At 42.2% G+C, this 17,773-nt stretch overlaps 1 protein-coding gene across 1 annotated transcript in view; it reads right to left on the minus strand.

Moving 5' to 3' along the window:
- Positions 1 to 12,497, minus strand: part of MAP1B (microtubule associated protein 1B) — a gene marked incomplete at its 5' end in the record, with an annotated part of 66,063 nt that extends 53,566 nt beyond the window's left edge. The window contains 2 exons of the mRNA XM_082075596.1: positions 7,334 to 7,435; positions 12,320 to 12,497. Coding sequence (XP_081931722.1) covers positions 7,334 to 7,435; positions 12,320 to 12,497 — 280 coding nt within the window. The remainder of the gene's footprint in view (positions 1 to 7,333; positions 7,436 to 12,319) is intronic.
- Between the last annotated feature and the right edge of the window lie 5,276 nt (positions 12,498 to 17,773).

A 17,773-nucleotide genomic window follows, 5' to 3' on the forward strand; every position in this document is an offset into this window, starting at 1 on the left:
CATCTGTGTCTAGAAGAGTGCTGGTACCACACCAGTGTTTTGTCTGTTGCTGAGCAGTGCTTGCACAGCATCCAGGCTTTCTTTTGCCCCACTCTGCCCACCTGTGAGTAGGCTGGGGGTGGACAAGAATTTGAGTGGAGACAGAGCTGGGACAGCTACAGCAAGTTGGCCAAAGGGATGTTCCATACTATATGATAACATGCTTGACAACAAAACCTGGAGTACAGGAAGGAAGTAGGGATTTTTGTTTCCAAGGTGGGTGTTCTTCAGATACTGGCTGGGCATTGCTCTGCCTGTGTGAGGTGGTAAGTGATTTCTTTTGCTTTGCTTGTTGTTTGTTTTTTTTTTTTTTCTTCTTTCCTTCACTTATTAAGCAATCTTTATCTTGACCCATTAGTTTTCTTGCTTTTACTCTTATGTCTCAGGGGTGGGAGGGGAACCCAGTCCACCATAAAGAACTTCAAAGATCTAGAAAAGGACATGGAAGCCGAAGCTGGGATCAGTCTTTTCTCCAGAAGAGCTATAGAATTGCACTAGCTTCCGAAGGCTGCCTTTGGCAGGGGAGAGTTTACTTCCAGGTGAGAGTCTCCGTACCTCATTAGAATCACTTAGAGATTACACAGACTCAGAATACAGCTTATCTCATTGGAAGTGGGTTTTTTGGCTGGTTGGTTTGGATGGGATTTTGTTTATTTGTTTTAAATAAAACCCTCAACTTACCAGAGTTCTGATGGGCAGAATCTCCCACAAACAGCTATGCAGGAGATTAGGACATAGGGACAAAGGACAGTGACTCATCTCACCACTACAGAAAAGCTCTCAAGTACCAAAATACTTAAAGTTGCAACATTAAAATAATACTGAAATTCACACAAATTTGTTTCTGAGTTAGTTATTATTTTAATACTTTTTTTTTTTTTAATCTTAATTTTGTCTTGTATCAGCAACTAGTTTTGAATCATGAACAGACCAATGCCAACCAGTAGAGGAAACAGGAACCAGAAGATTCATGTCCTTGCATTCCTGAATCTATGCTGCACACACAGACAACATGCAAAACCCAGCTCATCTGAACCACCGGCTTTTCTTCTCAACTATAGGAACAGATTGTCACCAGCAATCATAAGTCAGAAGTAACCATCATGTCTTTTTGGTGGGACCATCTGGAGGTTTCGTGTAAAACCATGGGCCTCTGTTACAGAACTATACAGATTTCTATTTGTGACTATTACTGACTAACGTGTGTATCTTCCCTATCTACTCATAAGGACTGTGAGGTACTATGAGACACTCGCAGCAGCGCACAAGACAGGGGCACCTGGATCTGCGACCAGCACTAATAAACCTCTTGCATTTGTCTCTATGAGGTAGATGACAGCTGGAGCTCCTCATGCTGTTGGAAGGCTGATAGCACCAGCCACAGTGGAAACTCTCATTCTGCATTTGGCAACAGGGATGAACATGTGCTTCCCATTCCACCCAGAGACAAGCAGTCACTCAACTCTTCTTCCCTGGGTCTGGTCCTATTACTGAATACTGCGGTGCAAATAAAGCACAATTTTTACCCGGCTAGAAGGAAGATGAAATGCTCACTTTCTCCCTCATTATGTGGAAATTTGGTCCTTGTTCTATCTTAAAAATACTAGATATTATATCCTCTAATCCAAAATCCAATCCAATTATATCAGCAATCTTTGTATCAAGTTTTTTCTCATTATGAAGTCCTGTTACAAACATTTAATATTTTTCTAAAGTGACTCAAACTGTACCAGAAAGAAGCAGAAAACAGAGACAACTTTTTTTAAAAGCAAGCCTCAAAAATAGGAAAAACATACATTCAAGAAAAATATTGCCCATGACAACCAGAAACTAGATTTAAAAAGTAGCAACGAAGTTCTGGTTACACGTTTATTATAAATCCATGATGTAAGAGATGTGAGGTAGGTCATCTGTAAATGATACTGGGCAAGGGTCAAAAATAAAATATCATTTAAGTCTTCAGTTTCTGACATCACACATAGACAAAACGTTAAGAAAGATTGAGCAGTCATGTTAGGAACTAGTTAAGAATTATAATTCTGTAAGCTTTTGTTAAACAACACTTAATAACCCTTGTGAATATGCCATTAGATATGCTAAATTGCCATTCTAATAAAGAGGAATGGGATTCAAATTTCATAATGGAGTTAAAATTTTATCATTATTCACAACTAACTTAATCCCATGTCTCTGGTAGCTGCCTTGCACAGGCCAAAAACCTTTTCCCATGAAATGTGGGCTATTCTAAGACTGCTGAACTCATTGTATGTACTTGTGATCCAAGACATTTAAAAATAACCTCTCAGTCATTTTGCCAATTCACTCTAACAGCTTAACATCAGCAGGTACTGATGTTTTGGCAGAAATGTAAATTCATGCTAATTTTCTTTGAAATCATTCCTAAAAGAACAGAAATGGAAGTCAGTGCAAAAATAATTGTCACGTAAGTGCAACAACTTATTCACTGAAAAAAACAAAACAAAACAAAAAAAAAGAAAACATAATATGAAGTCACTTATTAATCTATCCCTGGAATTTTCATTGATGCTGAGAAAGGAAGGCTTTGACAATTCATGCATCCAAACATATAGGCTGTTGAACTGTAATCCTCTCCTGCACCACCAAAATCCTAGCATACACACCAAAGCTCATGAGTGGACCGCAGCCCATTGCCCTCACGCTGTGGGGCAGCCCCATGGCTTTGGCTCTGGACTGTTGGCAGCAGTGCCCCTCGGGGACACCATTCACAGCCACAACAGCGTGAGTCAGCTCTATTCCCTATTCAAGCCCTGTTCTGCCTCCATTTTCTCTCTTCCAAGGCACAAATACTTTGAGACACAAGAAAAAGTCTGGTAGCCAACTGAAATTAACCTCTCCAAACATATAATGAGATAAAATGACTCCACTCAATAGCTATTACAATCCCTAATAGCTGAAAACTCATATTTAGAACATGTCCTAAATGTGTATACCAGACTACTTGAGATTTTAAGCAAAATTAATTTCTAGGTGCATAGTGCTGGTGCTACCAGCTGAAAACTCCAGTCCTGACTTGTCAGCTCTTTTCATGTTCATTTTACTTGAGCAAAACTTATGCCCTCTTAATTGACAAATCTTAATGAATGGCAGTTTTCAGTAAGACAGCACTAAAAGCATGCCTTTTTGGATTTTATCAGCAACTCCACGAGCTCTCATTGCGAGCTGCTAGGTGTGATATTAACTGAGTTTAGATCTGCTTTAACAAAGGTAATGGGACTACACAACACTTTGGCAAAATATGAAGCTCTAGGTGTTAATGACCAAAATTCCCCGATAAAAAAATTTTCCCCAGGATGCTAACAGTCCTGAACAGTAACTTTTGAAGTGGTAACTTCCAGAATGAAAGCTGTTAAAGCTTGTGGGTGTAACGACAGTTTCAGATAACAATGACCTTATTTAGGAAGCCTGAAGAAGGCAAGCCTACAGCTAATGATGCAGGTGGTTGCCAAGGGGACACCAAATACGTCTTACAATTTGCCAAGGTCCCCCTGGCCACGGGCAGGCTTATAAAAATAAAGCCTTGAGCACAGGTAAGGAAGGATTCACTTAAGCCAGTGCAGTTACTAATTGCTGAGTTATGGGCAATGGGAAACCTCCTGGTACTGGTCAGAGAGAAGACATGTCTTCCGCAGATACATGCTCTTCATACCAAAAGGACAAAGTATGAAGTAACCACAGTGCATTGGTTGAGCAGCATTTCTTAGAAGGTCAAGGGTGAATAGCTACTGAACAGCTATTTAAATAATAAGAAAAGCCCAACAGATTTCATCTAGACAAGGGCTTGAATATGCACCAACGCAACAGTCAAGTGTACCCAGGTGGAAACTGAGGGACAAAACAGCAGGTGTGGAAGTCTTGCAAAAGGACCCTCAATGGCTTTACCCTCCCACACCCCCACCCCAAAACCTATTTACTTGGTCTTTTGTGAAGCTGCTTTATGCAGCTGAACTTTTTTTTTTTTAAAATTAAGATTGGTAGATACAGCTGCAGTTTCAACAGAGCTTTTCACAGGTTTCTCCACTTGCTCTGCCTCACTACCAGATACACAATTCCTTTCCCAGCATGTACATGTTACAATTCATTGTCTGAAGTTTTTGTCCTTGTGATGTTAACATAAGATGGAAGTTATCAGTACATGACAGAAAAAGAAGAGGCAAGCACTGGAGTACCCATTTTAAGTCATGCTGCCTGTTGTCTTGGCAACCAGTTAATAAGCTCTGTTACTCATTTTTCACCAGCACCTGACAGCAACATTTCTGCAAGATTTGGTATTATTAATGAGACTGCTAACTCAGCTGCTTTACAAGGTATCAGAAAAGATCTGCTGCCATTTCCATTCTGAATCCTATTTTTCAGGGATCATAAATCATCCATAAATTGCCCAGCAAACAAATATAGGATGCACAAATACCACTGACAATCCATTCCCTTGAAAAGAGCACGAAGAGACTGTTGGGTTCCAGTCATGCTTCCTGCAGTATCAATATGTGCATTGCTATTCACTACACAGGGAAAAGGATGAAACCTCACATTCCTCAAGTGAAAACACACAAATGCTTTGACAGATATATTCTCTCACATGCCCCTCCTTTAGCATGGCAGGTGTATGGTGTGGGGACAGGGTTGGCCCCACTTCCTCCAAGGTTCCTTTTGGAGAAAAGTCTTGCCCTTCCTATTGCTGGTGTGTGTAACCTCAAGCTGCTTGGGGAAGCATACAAACACGTTCTGACCCAGCACTGCAATTACCATAATTAAACATGATAATCAGGCTTTAGTTAGCAGTCAGACATGACTACACCAAGAGCTGTGCAGACACAAGAGATGACTCTGCCCCTTCCTTGAGAGTAAACTCTCCTTATGTGGGACTCACACAAAGAGTTCAGTCTCAAAGGACTGAAAAAAAAGGCTGGTTTAATTACATCCCACAGACTACCCTGTCACTTTGGAGGAATACTTTCCTTGAACAAAAGATCACCTAGTTACCCAAATTCCACAGAATGTCTGAGTTTGGGACCATAGGGGAATATGTACTTAGAATCATCCCATTAGTATGAACATTGACCACTTCACTGGTTGAACACTCAACATTCAATCTTTGGGTGTTGTAACAGAAATCAAACATTCTGACATTTTATTAACAAGTGGCAACAAAAAAACCATTCTCCCTTCCAAACAATAGAGAGGATACAAAGGAGCCTCATGCAGATTCAACATCAGAGAACCACAGAGAGAAACTAAAATAAATGATCCTCTGATCTGTGCAGTGAGATTCCGGAGGTGCCAATGATCCTCCCCACAAAAATTTTAGGCAATTAATTGTTCAAGAAGGCTAGCTTTATTCCTCGATGCTCCCTTTATCCAAGTTTCAGGCTCCCTTAATGCTCTTTCAACGTAGATTTTGGAAGCTTGTTGTTTAAAGATTGAGCAGTGGTGAGAAAAAAAACATTCATTACTGATTGTCACTGAGATGTTGATGAATTCCAGTCAAATGCAATTAAGCTGTAATTCAACACAATGATAGACTAAACAGGCAAGTCTAGAAAAACAAGAAAAAAAACCCCAAACAACCAAAAATACAATTCCTAGAGAAAAATTCCTAAATGATTCTATAATCTTTCTGTTGAAAAAAAAAAGGTACATAATCTTATTTTATCATACGAAAGCAGAATATTTGATTTATTTTAATTCATGCAATGATATCAGGAAGTGTCATCTAAACAAGACAGAAACAGATATTAGGCATGCTAGAATATTTTTTGCTGAAGGAGAGGTGTGGGATCTTTTTTCTCTCTGCAGTTTTGAAGAAAAACACATACGTGTTAAAAATGGGATGCATAGTATCTTTCATTCCTTAAAGATGAATTCTGCTAATCCCACTTATCAGAATAGCTTCTCTGTAAAACAAAGCAACTAGGGTCACTGAGAAGTTCAACTGGCTTAATGACATTTAAATTAAAATTAAATATATATATTCCAGGCCTGAGTTTACTTCCATGTGAATGAGGAATTACATGCTTTGACTTTAAATCTTCACACTGAGTGTTGTTATATTGGTTCTGTTGCTTTTCAAACCAGTGGAAGAATCATAGAGGTAGATAGTTTTTTCTTAACTCTGGCAATGTTTTACCATCTATAAACATGGGAAGATACACCAAAACCTGCTATAACTTATGCTGCCAGAGGAAGAATCAGTTACAGAATACATTTCAGTACATTATTCAAAACCATCAGGTCAATGCTGTCATGCTACCAAGATATCAGGATCTCTTTGTCAACAGTGTATAGCCACTGCCCCTAGGAATGTGATGTAGTAGCATGATGCATTTCATAGCCCTTTTCCATCACACTTAAAAGATCTTCCCAAAGCTGAAATTTATAACACTCATCAGTACCAGGTTGTACTGCTCAATGTGCACATGGCATGATGATTTCACCAATGAAAGCAACCTCTGCTCCTTTGATAATGTGATTTATTTTTACATGAAAACAGTGTTGCTCACTCAGCATTTGTGTTAAAGTAATGAGATGTTAAAAAACTTACCAGTTGATTCCCATACAACCAGAACAAAATCAAAGTTTATACTTCACAAAACTGGGGGTTTTTTTGTTTTGCTTTATTGTATGAATCCTCTAAAGGAAGGACAGGCTTGAAGAAAAGGCAGCAAAAGAGATTTAGTTTTATGAGCTATGCAAATTTCTAATTTCCTCATACAAGCCAAAGAAAGTTCCTGTGGGTATAGGCAGACCCTCCATCCCCCACCTTTTCATATCAAGAAAGCGAATTAAAGCCTTTTGGGAAGAAACACAAGGCTCGAGCTGCACTTGCGCAACAGCCCTGATTCCATTTCTGGTTCTATCAAACTGTAGAGCTAATTTTTAAGGTTAGTTTTTGTATGTGTTCTACCTACCACAATAAGCTACAGTCTCTGGAACTACTAGGTTGGTGCTACATAGAGAAACTGTTCAGCCGAGAAGTGAGTTTTGCTTAGCTTTAATGTGGCCCTAAAAACTAGTATCTCCTACCAAATTCATCATGGTGATGTACATGAAGTTAACCTAAAGGGCTGATTATGTTTAGGTTGTGAGAAAGTTAAATCAAATTGTAATTTTTTGACTCATGCTTTGAAATAAAGGAAAAAGCATATTCATTGTAAAGAATCACAAATGAAAGTGGGCCATACAGTTCTAGAACATATTTATTAATACTGCTCTTAAACCAACAAAACACCTTTGCCAAACACTTCCCAAAACTCACCTCGAACTTCAGGAGAGAATCGAGCTGAATGGCGAGAGACAAAAAGCTTCAGTTCTTGATCCAAGTTGCATTCGACCAAGTTTGTGTCCCATGATCGGATTCCTAAAATTCAAAATACAAAACATGTCTAGCTTGATACATGAGCACTGGAAGTTTTAACTTTGCATTCAAGCTATTTGCATATTTCTAAATTCCAAACCCAACTTCTCTTCTTTTCAAGGTATATAGCTATTTTTTGAGTGCTGAGTGCTCAGAAGGAACAGTCTGGACAAGAACAAGTCACAAACAAGAGGAATTCTCCTTGACAAAGGGTGACCATTCTTTAAGGCCCCAGCTTTGAGACTGCTGGTCCCACATCCTAGTAGCCACATTATGAGAAGTTACTGTTGTCCTTGATTTGACTTTAAAATAGCAATAAACTGACTTACAAAACTGAAAGGGTGAATCAGTCAGAGGACAATTTAGTCACATTGCAGAACCATTGTATTTGTCCCTCTGAGGAAAAAAGACAGCATCACCTAGCATGTTGCAAATTAATATTTAAATATAAAGTCATAAATTGCTGACTTCTTCACCCAAAAGCTTTGAAGCATCCTGCATTTTAAATTAAAATTTAAGTGATCTTTTATTTATGAAGTATCAAAATTCTAGTTTTGAGATTTTAAAATGCTACATTTGATCTTTTTTTCTTTTAAAAGCTAAAGAGCATGTCTATATTCCCTACCATTTTCCCCCCAGCTACTTAGAAATTGAAACACATGACACCCATGATCAAAAAATAGATTATCCCAAAATACATTTTTAAGGATTGAAATTTGATCAGGAAGGAAAAAAAAAAAAATCATTGCAACCGAAAGAGAAATTTATAGTTTCCTTCCATATAATTTTGATGACAAAATTTAAAAACAAACAAAACAACAAAGAAGAAACTACAAAAAACAAAAACAAAAAAATATAAAAAAAATAAAATAAAAAAAACGCACAAACCAACAAACCAACCAAACAAAAAAAAGCCACCTCAGGAGAACACGCTTAACATTTTTCTATAATTTTCTTGGTTTTAAATTGTTCTGAAAAATCTTCTAATTTTGAAAAATAATGAGCAGGCTATTGCGCTACAGGTAAGTCGAGGCACTGCTGTGATTTTGAGCACCAATAATAGAGTGATTTTTTGTTTGGTTGGTTTTTGGTTTTGGTTTTTTTTGTTTGTTTGTTTTTTCCTAAAGGAAAGCCATTAGACTTACACAAATTATCTGGCAAGTGCAGAAGGGACTGCAGGTGGGGAAATGTCTGGCAGCCCCTCCCCACATGCCTCCCTGTGCCTTAGCATCAAATTCTTGAGTTAAATCACTTTGGGGTTTGGCGAGGAGATGCCTGAAGAGGTGTGTGGCCAACCCCTCACTGCGAGACTGGCATTAACACACCCGCTGGTAAATCTGTCAGGTTTCGGGCTACGAATGTCAATGCCACCTCCCATGCTACATTCTCCTTCAAGCAGTGGAAATGTCAGGACTCAGGCTGGCAAAGGCCATGTTTTAGGGCTGAAGGATGAGGAGGAGAAAGTGAGAGGGAAGAGGAGAGAAACTAGATCTGCAGTGCTGGTCTCCCACTGCAGCTCTGGGTAGGTTCTCCATGCAAATAGGAACATCTGCATTTCAAGAGCCTGACTCCTCTTCAGGGAGAATTCATGGAGGGCTTTTCTTTGTAAGCAGCCCAGTCCAGGTAGGAGCATGCTTACTACTGGAATATGCTACCAGCTACTAAGTAGTTGCTATTTGAAACTCTAAATAAATTTGGAAATACAGTACTACCTGTGTGTTTCATAACCACTCAAGAGAAAAATAACTGAATTACCAGCCACCTCCACTTCCTGACTGATGCATCATTTTTCAGAGGCATAAGTAGTGAGTCTCTTCCACAAGCCTCCTCATTTTCGTTTCTCAAAAACATCTTGGCCACATGGTGCATTTTTTGGGGGTAGTTTTGGCAGGCAAATACAGCTCAGCAAGCTTTAATGTTTTCCAGGTGTTCAGATGTTTGAGAGCAAGAAAGATGATATAATACCACACATGTACAGCACTTACAAAACTATGACTGGTAAACCGACATCAGTCATGAAGTTGAAGTATTTTGAATGAATGAGTGCTGAACTTCAAGAAGCTAGAAGATGAACAGCTCACCAGCCTCTGATAACAAGCTTGTGTGGGGAGAGTACAAAGCTTTCTAGAAGTCAGTTGAACAACATGGACTATGATTCAGCAGTGTTGCTAATGACAGGGCCTGTCCACCCTCCCTATCTGCTTTTGTTGTACTAGCTGTATGGATTAAATTCTGCTTAGGTATAGTCAAGACTCCTGAGCCCGTCAATGTCCAAAATGCAGGACTCAGTGCAAAATACGTGGGCCGGGGGCGTGTGGGAATCGTAGCCATCCCATGCACATAATAGATCTAGAAGATGAAGCTGGGATTTGGATAGAATATCCTAAATCTGCAGCTGCATGATTCAGCAGTCTGGATGCAAAAATTATACATGTAAATTATAAAGTAGCATAATGTATTATATACATTATATAACAAAATCAGGTTTGGCCAGAACAGAGGTAAACCTGGAACTAAATTCCAAGGTCAATCCAATGATGTAGATCAGTAACAGCATGAATGTAAATACTGGAAGCATGGCTGAACTGGAGCTATTTCTTTCTTTCTGCAGTCTTAGGAGTGCAGTGCCACTAGACACCAGACTAATCAGACAACAGGCAGGGCACACCCAGTAGCATCTGCCGAACCAGTGGAAAAATCTTGAAGGTCTCTTCACTCTCCTTTTTTGGTGGATGGTGGGTTGGAGGATTGCCCCCTTAGCAAAGTCACATCCCTAACATTATTACTTAAAATGCATCTCGCCACGCCATTCCCTCTTCATAATATATTAAGAAATGACTCTGCATTCCACCAGGTTACGTAGCATCACGCCACTGATGTGTTATCAGCAGATGTTTTCTTTGACACGTTGCTCTGCAGTTTGGCGCATGAATCCACAGTATTCAGTGATGGTACTTGGAAGATGTATCAGAGAAGACAGTGAGGCAGAGTTATCAAGAACCCAAAACACATTTAAGGCTTTGTTGAGAATAAAGGTTGAAAGAAACAAGATTTTTCCAGACTACAGCACACTTTCCAAAGAGAATATCAGTTGAGCCCATATTTGCCTCATGCAGATAGAGCTTCAGACTGCCAGTATAGTCATCCAGAACAATGCACCTCAAAATTTCATCAAGTTTTTTTTGTTTTCCTAGCAGACAAAATCTCAATCAGATTGTCTGACACCAGGAGCAGCAAGGTGATTTCTAATCCAAAATGCTGAATAAAAAGGTCAAAGTGTTCCCTCTGAACATCTAAAACTGTAAGTGGGTGTTATGGTTAGTGGCAGCAGGTAGCAACAACAGAGCTATGCAGCAGCAACTGTACAACAGAAGCTTCACGAAGGGACTGAAGACCATCTCTTCAGAGGAAGGATGACATCAGCTGTCTTGAGGACAGCTTTATCCATTTGCTCTATAATTTTTAATAATTTAATTGAAATGCAGCCAGTTCACTTCTGGCCCAACTGAAAATTAGATAGAATTAGGAAAGTGCAATGCTTAAGAGGCTCTGAATGACAAAGCATCTGCCTCAGTAGTTCTCCCTAGGAGACAATGGTAGCAATAAAGATGAACAGGTCATGGTGAAGCTGGTTAGCTGTGATGAGGCAGCCCATTACCACAGTCATAAAGAAGATGCACGAGAAATAGCTGACTAGAACAACAGTGCTAGAAAAAGCAACAATAGAGACAAATGAAGTCCTAGCTGGACTGCTGAACCACACCTACATGACAAGGCTGCTACCAACTCCCCATTCCAGGGTCTCTTCCTCCCCTCTAACAATGGCAGGTTTTAGAAATCTCTGCTTTCACCAGCCCAGAACAAAAATATATGTTACAAAATCAGTTATCAATTGACTTTAACACAATATAGGGTCTGACAATAATTTTCTTTGTGCTTCATAACACTATTATTGCAATGAGGTTGTTTTATTATTTTTTTTTCCCCCCTCCTGCATTCTATTGTACCAGAACCAAACCAAGAACTTATAAAAGTGTCATTTTACTTGCAACACCTTTCTATACCACCGTTTCAAGGAAAGGACAAGTAAACAGCAAGTCAAAGCAGCCTGTAGCCAGACAATAATGAGGCTGGACACTCAGGTATTAGCGTCGTTACTCACATGGTTTTTCTTTATTGAAATATATATATTTGCATATAAAGCTTGGATCCTGAAAAATCCTCCAGCCGAGAGAAAAGTCTCACCGCCCAAAGTTAGACACAAAGGCAGGGCTGCGCTCCCGCTCGGGCAGCCTTTGCCGCCGAGGAGGAAAACGCCCCGCATCCCACCGGTTTGGTTCGGCGGCGGGGACGAGGGTTTGCGGGGGGCAGCCGCCCCGCAGCCCCATCCCCACCCATCCCATCCCATCCCCAGCCGCGTCTGCCGCCGGTGCCGCAGCCGCCCTTTGTCCGCTCCGGGCTGCCATAGGGACCGCAGTGCGGACTGCGCCACGCCCACCCGCCGGTGCCTCCGGGCAGACGGGCTCGGCGGCGCCGCGGGCGCTGCGCTCCCGCCTCGGCCCCTCCGCCCCAACAATGGCGGGCGGGGGTCTCGCTGCCGGGCTGCACACCAGCCCGCTGCGGCTCTCTGCGCGGGGCCCGGCCCGCAGCCGTGGCTCCGCAGTGTCCGCACCCCACCGGGGGAGGGTGGGGCCGGGGCTGGTTGTGGGGGCGCTGCGGCGGGACCCTTGGGGAATAAAGAACCGCAGACCGCGACTTGGCGGCTCGTCTGCTCGTGCCCCGAGCGGGAGCGGGGTGGGTGAGCCCGGGCGCGTCCCCGGGGTCGGGAGGCACCGGCGGGGGAAAACGGGGCGCTGCCGGCGGTGTGTCCGCTGCCCGCAGCCTCACCTCTCTCGATGTTGGCGATGGCCCGCCGCAGGTGCTCCTCGGTCACCAGCTCACCGACGACCACCAGCAGGTAAAACTTGCTGTCCAGGAAGCGGTGAGACAGGCTGGGCGACGGGGAGGTCAGGCTGGGGATGCTGCAGGACGGCTCCGAGTCCACTTCTACCAGCACGGTGGCCATCGCGGCTGTCCCGCTCCGCCCCGCGGCTCCGGGGCGCTGACGGGAGAAGAGCCGCTCGGCAGCGGGTCCGCAGGCGGCAGAGAGTGAGCGAAGGCGGGCGGGGAGGCGGCGGCGCTTTTATACGGAGACGGTGCAGGGCAGGGACCTGGCGAGGAGGAGGAGAAGGAGGAGGAAGGGGGGGAGCCGGCGCATCCCCGCGCCGCCGCCGCGTTTCCAGCATCCACAGCTGATGTCATCTGCGGCAAATCCACCCCGCGGCGGGCCCCGGAAGCAGGAAGGACGCGGGGGGCGAACAACGCCCGAGGGGTGCGCTCCGGGCCCGGGTCCCGGTCCCCGCCCGTGGGACACCTCGACCCGCTCCGGCCAGCGCGGGTCCCTAGTCCAGGGGCGCCCCGCATCCCTTGCTCCCAGTGCCCTTCGGGCGTCACCCTGCCGGGCTGGTCAGCCCCGGGATCGGGCTCTGCTGCCTCGGCTCCCCGAGGCCCTCCTGAAGTCCCAGCCTTGAAGGACGGCAGTGAGGAGATGCAGGTGATGACCTGGCAGACCTGGGGAGCTCGTCTGTGAAAGCCAGTGTCGGGGTTCCAGCCACACCCCTGATTCCAACAGAAAAATAAAGTGGTTCCACTGTCCAAGACCAAGGGTCCTGTCTCCTGCGTCTCACTGTAGCACTGCAGCAGAATTTGAGTCATAATTCCCCCACAGACACAACTGGGCAACCTAAATATTCTTGCTACCATTTTTTTCATTTGAAAGCAGTTCACTTAATAAGGTACCTTAAATATAACCTTTCTGCACATATTGAAGGCCATGGGTATATGAGTTATACCAGAAAAGCACTGGTTTTAGACAAGCTGCTCAAACCCATACCCTTAAGGCTCCAGAGGTTCAATGGGCTTTGGGTAACTAATTTTGACCAGGCTCAACCAACTCCAGGGAGCAATGGTATTGAAAAACATCTACAATTACAAAAACAAAGGTTTCATTCCTTTCCACATATCTGATCCCCAATACTGACTAAGACCAACTTAAGAGGGAAACTCCATCACCTCCCAGAAGTGTTCTGTCTTCTCCTAAAATGGGATACAGCAGTCAGATAAATCAGCCTGTCCGAGATGTTTCTCTCACTTTACTGACAGAAGCCAGGCACTGTTTCATACTAAGTCTCTTGTTTATACAGCAAAAGTGATGTGGGAGAAATCTCACTGTGACCTAGGAAAGGATATAAACTTCTACAGCCAGGTTTTTAAGATAAGCTCTGGCCCATGACTGAGAAGACATTTCTTCTGTGTGCAGCTCCTTCCAGTGCTGATTGCTCAAATTCCCTGCCCGCTGCTCAGAAACACAGTACTTGTCCGGATGAACCAATATCAGACCTGTTTTGTTGTAATATGTACTTTGTTCCTGGACACACCAGATTCATTATAATTAACATGCAGGTTGTCACTGCTAAGTTATTTGTTTTACTTGGCTAGAGGCATCCGCAAAGATTGAGACACCATTGTTGTAGGTGCTGGTCCATAATGTTGTTTCTGCCTATAGCACCTAGTGTTTTTAATAGTAATAGTTCCTATGTATAAATACAGCATTGAGAGCCTTGACTAATATGGCATGAGGTATTTGCATGTTGCATCCAAAGTAGACTATTTTTCTGAGCTGCCATTAGTCTGAAGGTTGTAGAGTGCAGACAAGCATTTTTATAGCCGTGTCAGGTGGCTGAGATGACACAGTGGAAATAAGCAACAGTGCTCGTTCTTCACTAGAGCTGACACTGCTGATAGAACAAATGCAACTAGGAATGGTTCTTCAAAAGTTGGCAAGGTAGTCATAGGTACAGGGTACTTCTCTTTGGGTACTCCCACTCACCTGAGTCCAGCTGTGATTTTGGTGTTTCCCTGCTGATCCTGGCAGTTTCCATGGGGTAGTATAGATGCCTATCTAGAAATAATGTCCACTCCTCTGTGGCCATGCCCTGTATGACCCCCACCCTAATAATCTATTCTAATAATGGATAGCCTCAAGAATTGCCACGCGGTCCACAATGGGGGAGGCCAGCTTCTTGCTTGTCCTGCTGCAGTATGTAGCTTTGGGATATGTTTTTATTTCAGTCACTAACAAGAGCAGGTAGTCCCTGGAGTGCGGAGGGCATTGCCATGAGGACTTGCTGCCCAGCGGCAGAAGAGACTAGAAGTCATTCCTGGACATAAAGGTAAAGCAATTATTTGCCTCACAACCACAGCAGATTATATGCATTACTCTCAGAAATGTACACAAAATGCATTATGTGTGCTTTTTAGCACTTTCTTATTTTAAGAAAACATGAAGACATACATAATTAGAACAGTGCCTGTGGAACTGAAAAGTAACAAGTGAAAAGAATGTATTGTACCAAAGAAGAAAATACAAGCAGGTAAGTAATACAGATGTACCTGAAATAGCCTGCTGAGGCAGTCCTCTATTTTATATTCCACTGTAAAATAATATGCAGCTAGAATATGCGTGATAAAATGTGAACAGTTACAGTCAAACTATATTGTGATGGTAGATGTGTCACACATTAAAACCCTGAGGACAAGAGGCTGCCAGTGGAAGAAAATGGTCTTGTGCTAAACTCTTTAGGGGATGTTGACCTCTGCTCTCATGTATTCACAAGCATATGCCACTTCATCTGAGATGGAGGTCAGGCAAGAAAAGATGCTGTAACCTCCTGGATGTGTCTCTGAGGAAGCTGCAGGTTCCCAGCTCCATGGTCAGTGTTCATGCTGAGACTTGCCCTGTCAGTACCTCACTTGGGCAGTTTTGTTTGTCATCATCTTTCCCTATCTGGAAACTCATTTAAATTCTGCAATATGGAGCATATCAACAGATCTACTGCTGGATGAAATGTGGAGCTGTGCTGTATAAAGCTGACTCAGTGCCATGTGACCCTCAGTGCTGGAAAGTGATACCAGCTTCTAGTGCAGCTCAGACACATTTCAGCACAAGAAACAGCAAAACTCATGCAGAATACAGAATATGTCTTGCTGTTTTAAAGAAACAATGATTGATACCCGCTGTGTCTGGCTTTCTATTTGCTTTGTTTTGGCTTGGTTTTGTTCCTTTAGTATGTTCAATACCAAACTGGTGTCCCACAACTGAATATAGTAAAACATTACATGCAGAACTGTATTTTTCTTGTGGATCTGGTATTTCTTTTAAGTAAACAGGCAGTTTTAAACAAAGTGCTTGAAGTCTAAAACTAGAACATACTTCTTGGTGGTGCATGCCATTTGTTACTCACTAATATTCAGGTTTCATACAAGTCCTATCTTCAGGTTTCAAATGAGGTTTCAGTGATATGCAAATCCTCAGTCTGTCCCTTTGTCGAAGGTTAAATGGCACCTCTAGAATAAAAGAAATGCATATACATATGCATTACTTCAGACCAATTTAAGACCTATAATGAAAGTGAAGTGGTTCAGAGGGCTGTTGAATTTTCTGTCTTCATTGAGAGAAGCGTCAATATGAGGACTGCACAACATGTCATGAAGCAGCTTCACGAAACAGGTAGGTTTTCATAAGGAGAGACAGTAAGGCATAACATATTTTAGAGATGAAGCTTTGCCAGCCTATACCAGAGACTACAGAATGGTTGAGGTTGGAAGGGACCTCTGAAGGTCACCTGGTCCAACTTCCCTGCTCAGGCAAGGTCACCTATGACTGGTTGCCCAGAACAGCATCCAGACAGTTTTCTAATATCTCTCTGGGTAACCTATGCCAGTGGTCCGTCAGCCTCATAGTGAAGAAGTATTTCCTGATGTGTGATGATGTCAGGAATATGCCACTAATATTACAGCAGATAATACCCATAGAATTTTGCACCTCACCTGATGCCTTCCCAATATGACCTACGCTCACTCTCAATACTCCCGTAAGTGACCCCACACTCCTGTTTCCTGCACTCAGCAGCTACACCAACCTCATGTGGTCCAGCATTTGCCTCCCAGAGTCTACTCTGCACAATGCTTCTTTAGGACAATTCAGCAGAGCATGACACAGCAGCACAGGCATGGAGGGACAGTCACACATTGCCCCGATCCCAGCAGAGCAGAAGTGTCGTCCTGCAGCCACTGGCTATGACGTGACTAGTCAGGAAACCTGCACATTCCTGCAAGAACATGGACCTGTGGTTCATAAAGACAAGTCCCCCATTTATTTTAGACAGGGAGGCATTTTTATCCTGAACAGAAGCCACATCAAGGTAGCACTGCTGGAGGAGCTCCTCCTGCAGCAGTGACATGGCAAAGGACAGTGGTACCTGGCACCAGAGAGAGCTGCACCTGAGTGTGTAGCCAGGGACTTGGGGACAGACGGTTTAAGAGAGGAAATACTTACTTAGCTTTTAAAGATAGTGAACTTCACTTTTAAAGATAGTGAGCTTTATGTTTAACTACATGCTAATTAAAAATTACTTGGCCGACATTAATTTCAAGTATTTTAAATTACATTACTTCAATTTTAATGATTACTTTTTAAATAGTAAAAGCAGGAAAGTTTTTATTTGCTTGTGGTGAAATAGTAATTTCATTTGGTATTTCATCTGTTTCCTACTCCTCCCACTTCCCTTATAGAAAAGGAGGAGTTAAATATTAAAAAAAAAAAAAAAGTGAGGAAAGTAACACTGTTGCTTTTAAAAATAACAGTTTCTCTCGCTGTCTCTTGAAGTGAGAGAAGAATAACACAAAGTAACATTTTGCTTTAGGTTCCAATGGAAAAAGTTAATTATTTTTTTTAATCAAAGTAGAGTCTACCTTTTTTTTTTCAGTGGGAAAAGAAGCTAAAAGTAAAAAACTGAGGTGAGTGGCAAATAATTTATTTAATTTTATTGAGAATTAATTTTTTTTAAAGTTTTTTCCTCTTAGCTATTAAAAAAAAAAAAAGCCCAAATTAGAAATTAACGACTTTGAATAAACTTATTCTGAAATTTGCTATGAAAAAAACCCAAAACATAGTTTTTCAGGAAAATAAAATTGTTGCTTCTCTGCTGTTGGAGAGAAAATAGAGCGGTTTTAGTAATTACATCCTGTTTACTAATTAGGATGACACTTAAAATTCAGTGATGAATTATAATAAATCCATGGAAAACAATGGTATCCATAGTACTGCAAAGTTGGATGTATAATTGAAACATCAGCAACAAAACCCTTGGTAGCAGAATGTGAACCAGCATCAAACAGTAGTTTTGGGCTTCCCTTGAGCCATTGCTGAAAAGTATGATTTACAATACAAAAATGCAGCTC

This window comes from Streptopelia decaocto, assembly GCF_964273445.1.
Source record: "Streptopelia decaocto genome assembly, chromosome: Z".
In the NCBI taxonomy this organism is placed as follows: Eukaryota; Metazoa; Chordata; class Aves; order Columbiformes; family Columbidae; genus Streptopelia; species Streptopelia decaocto.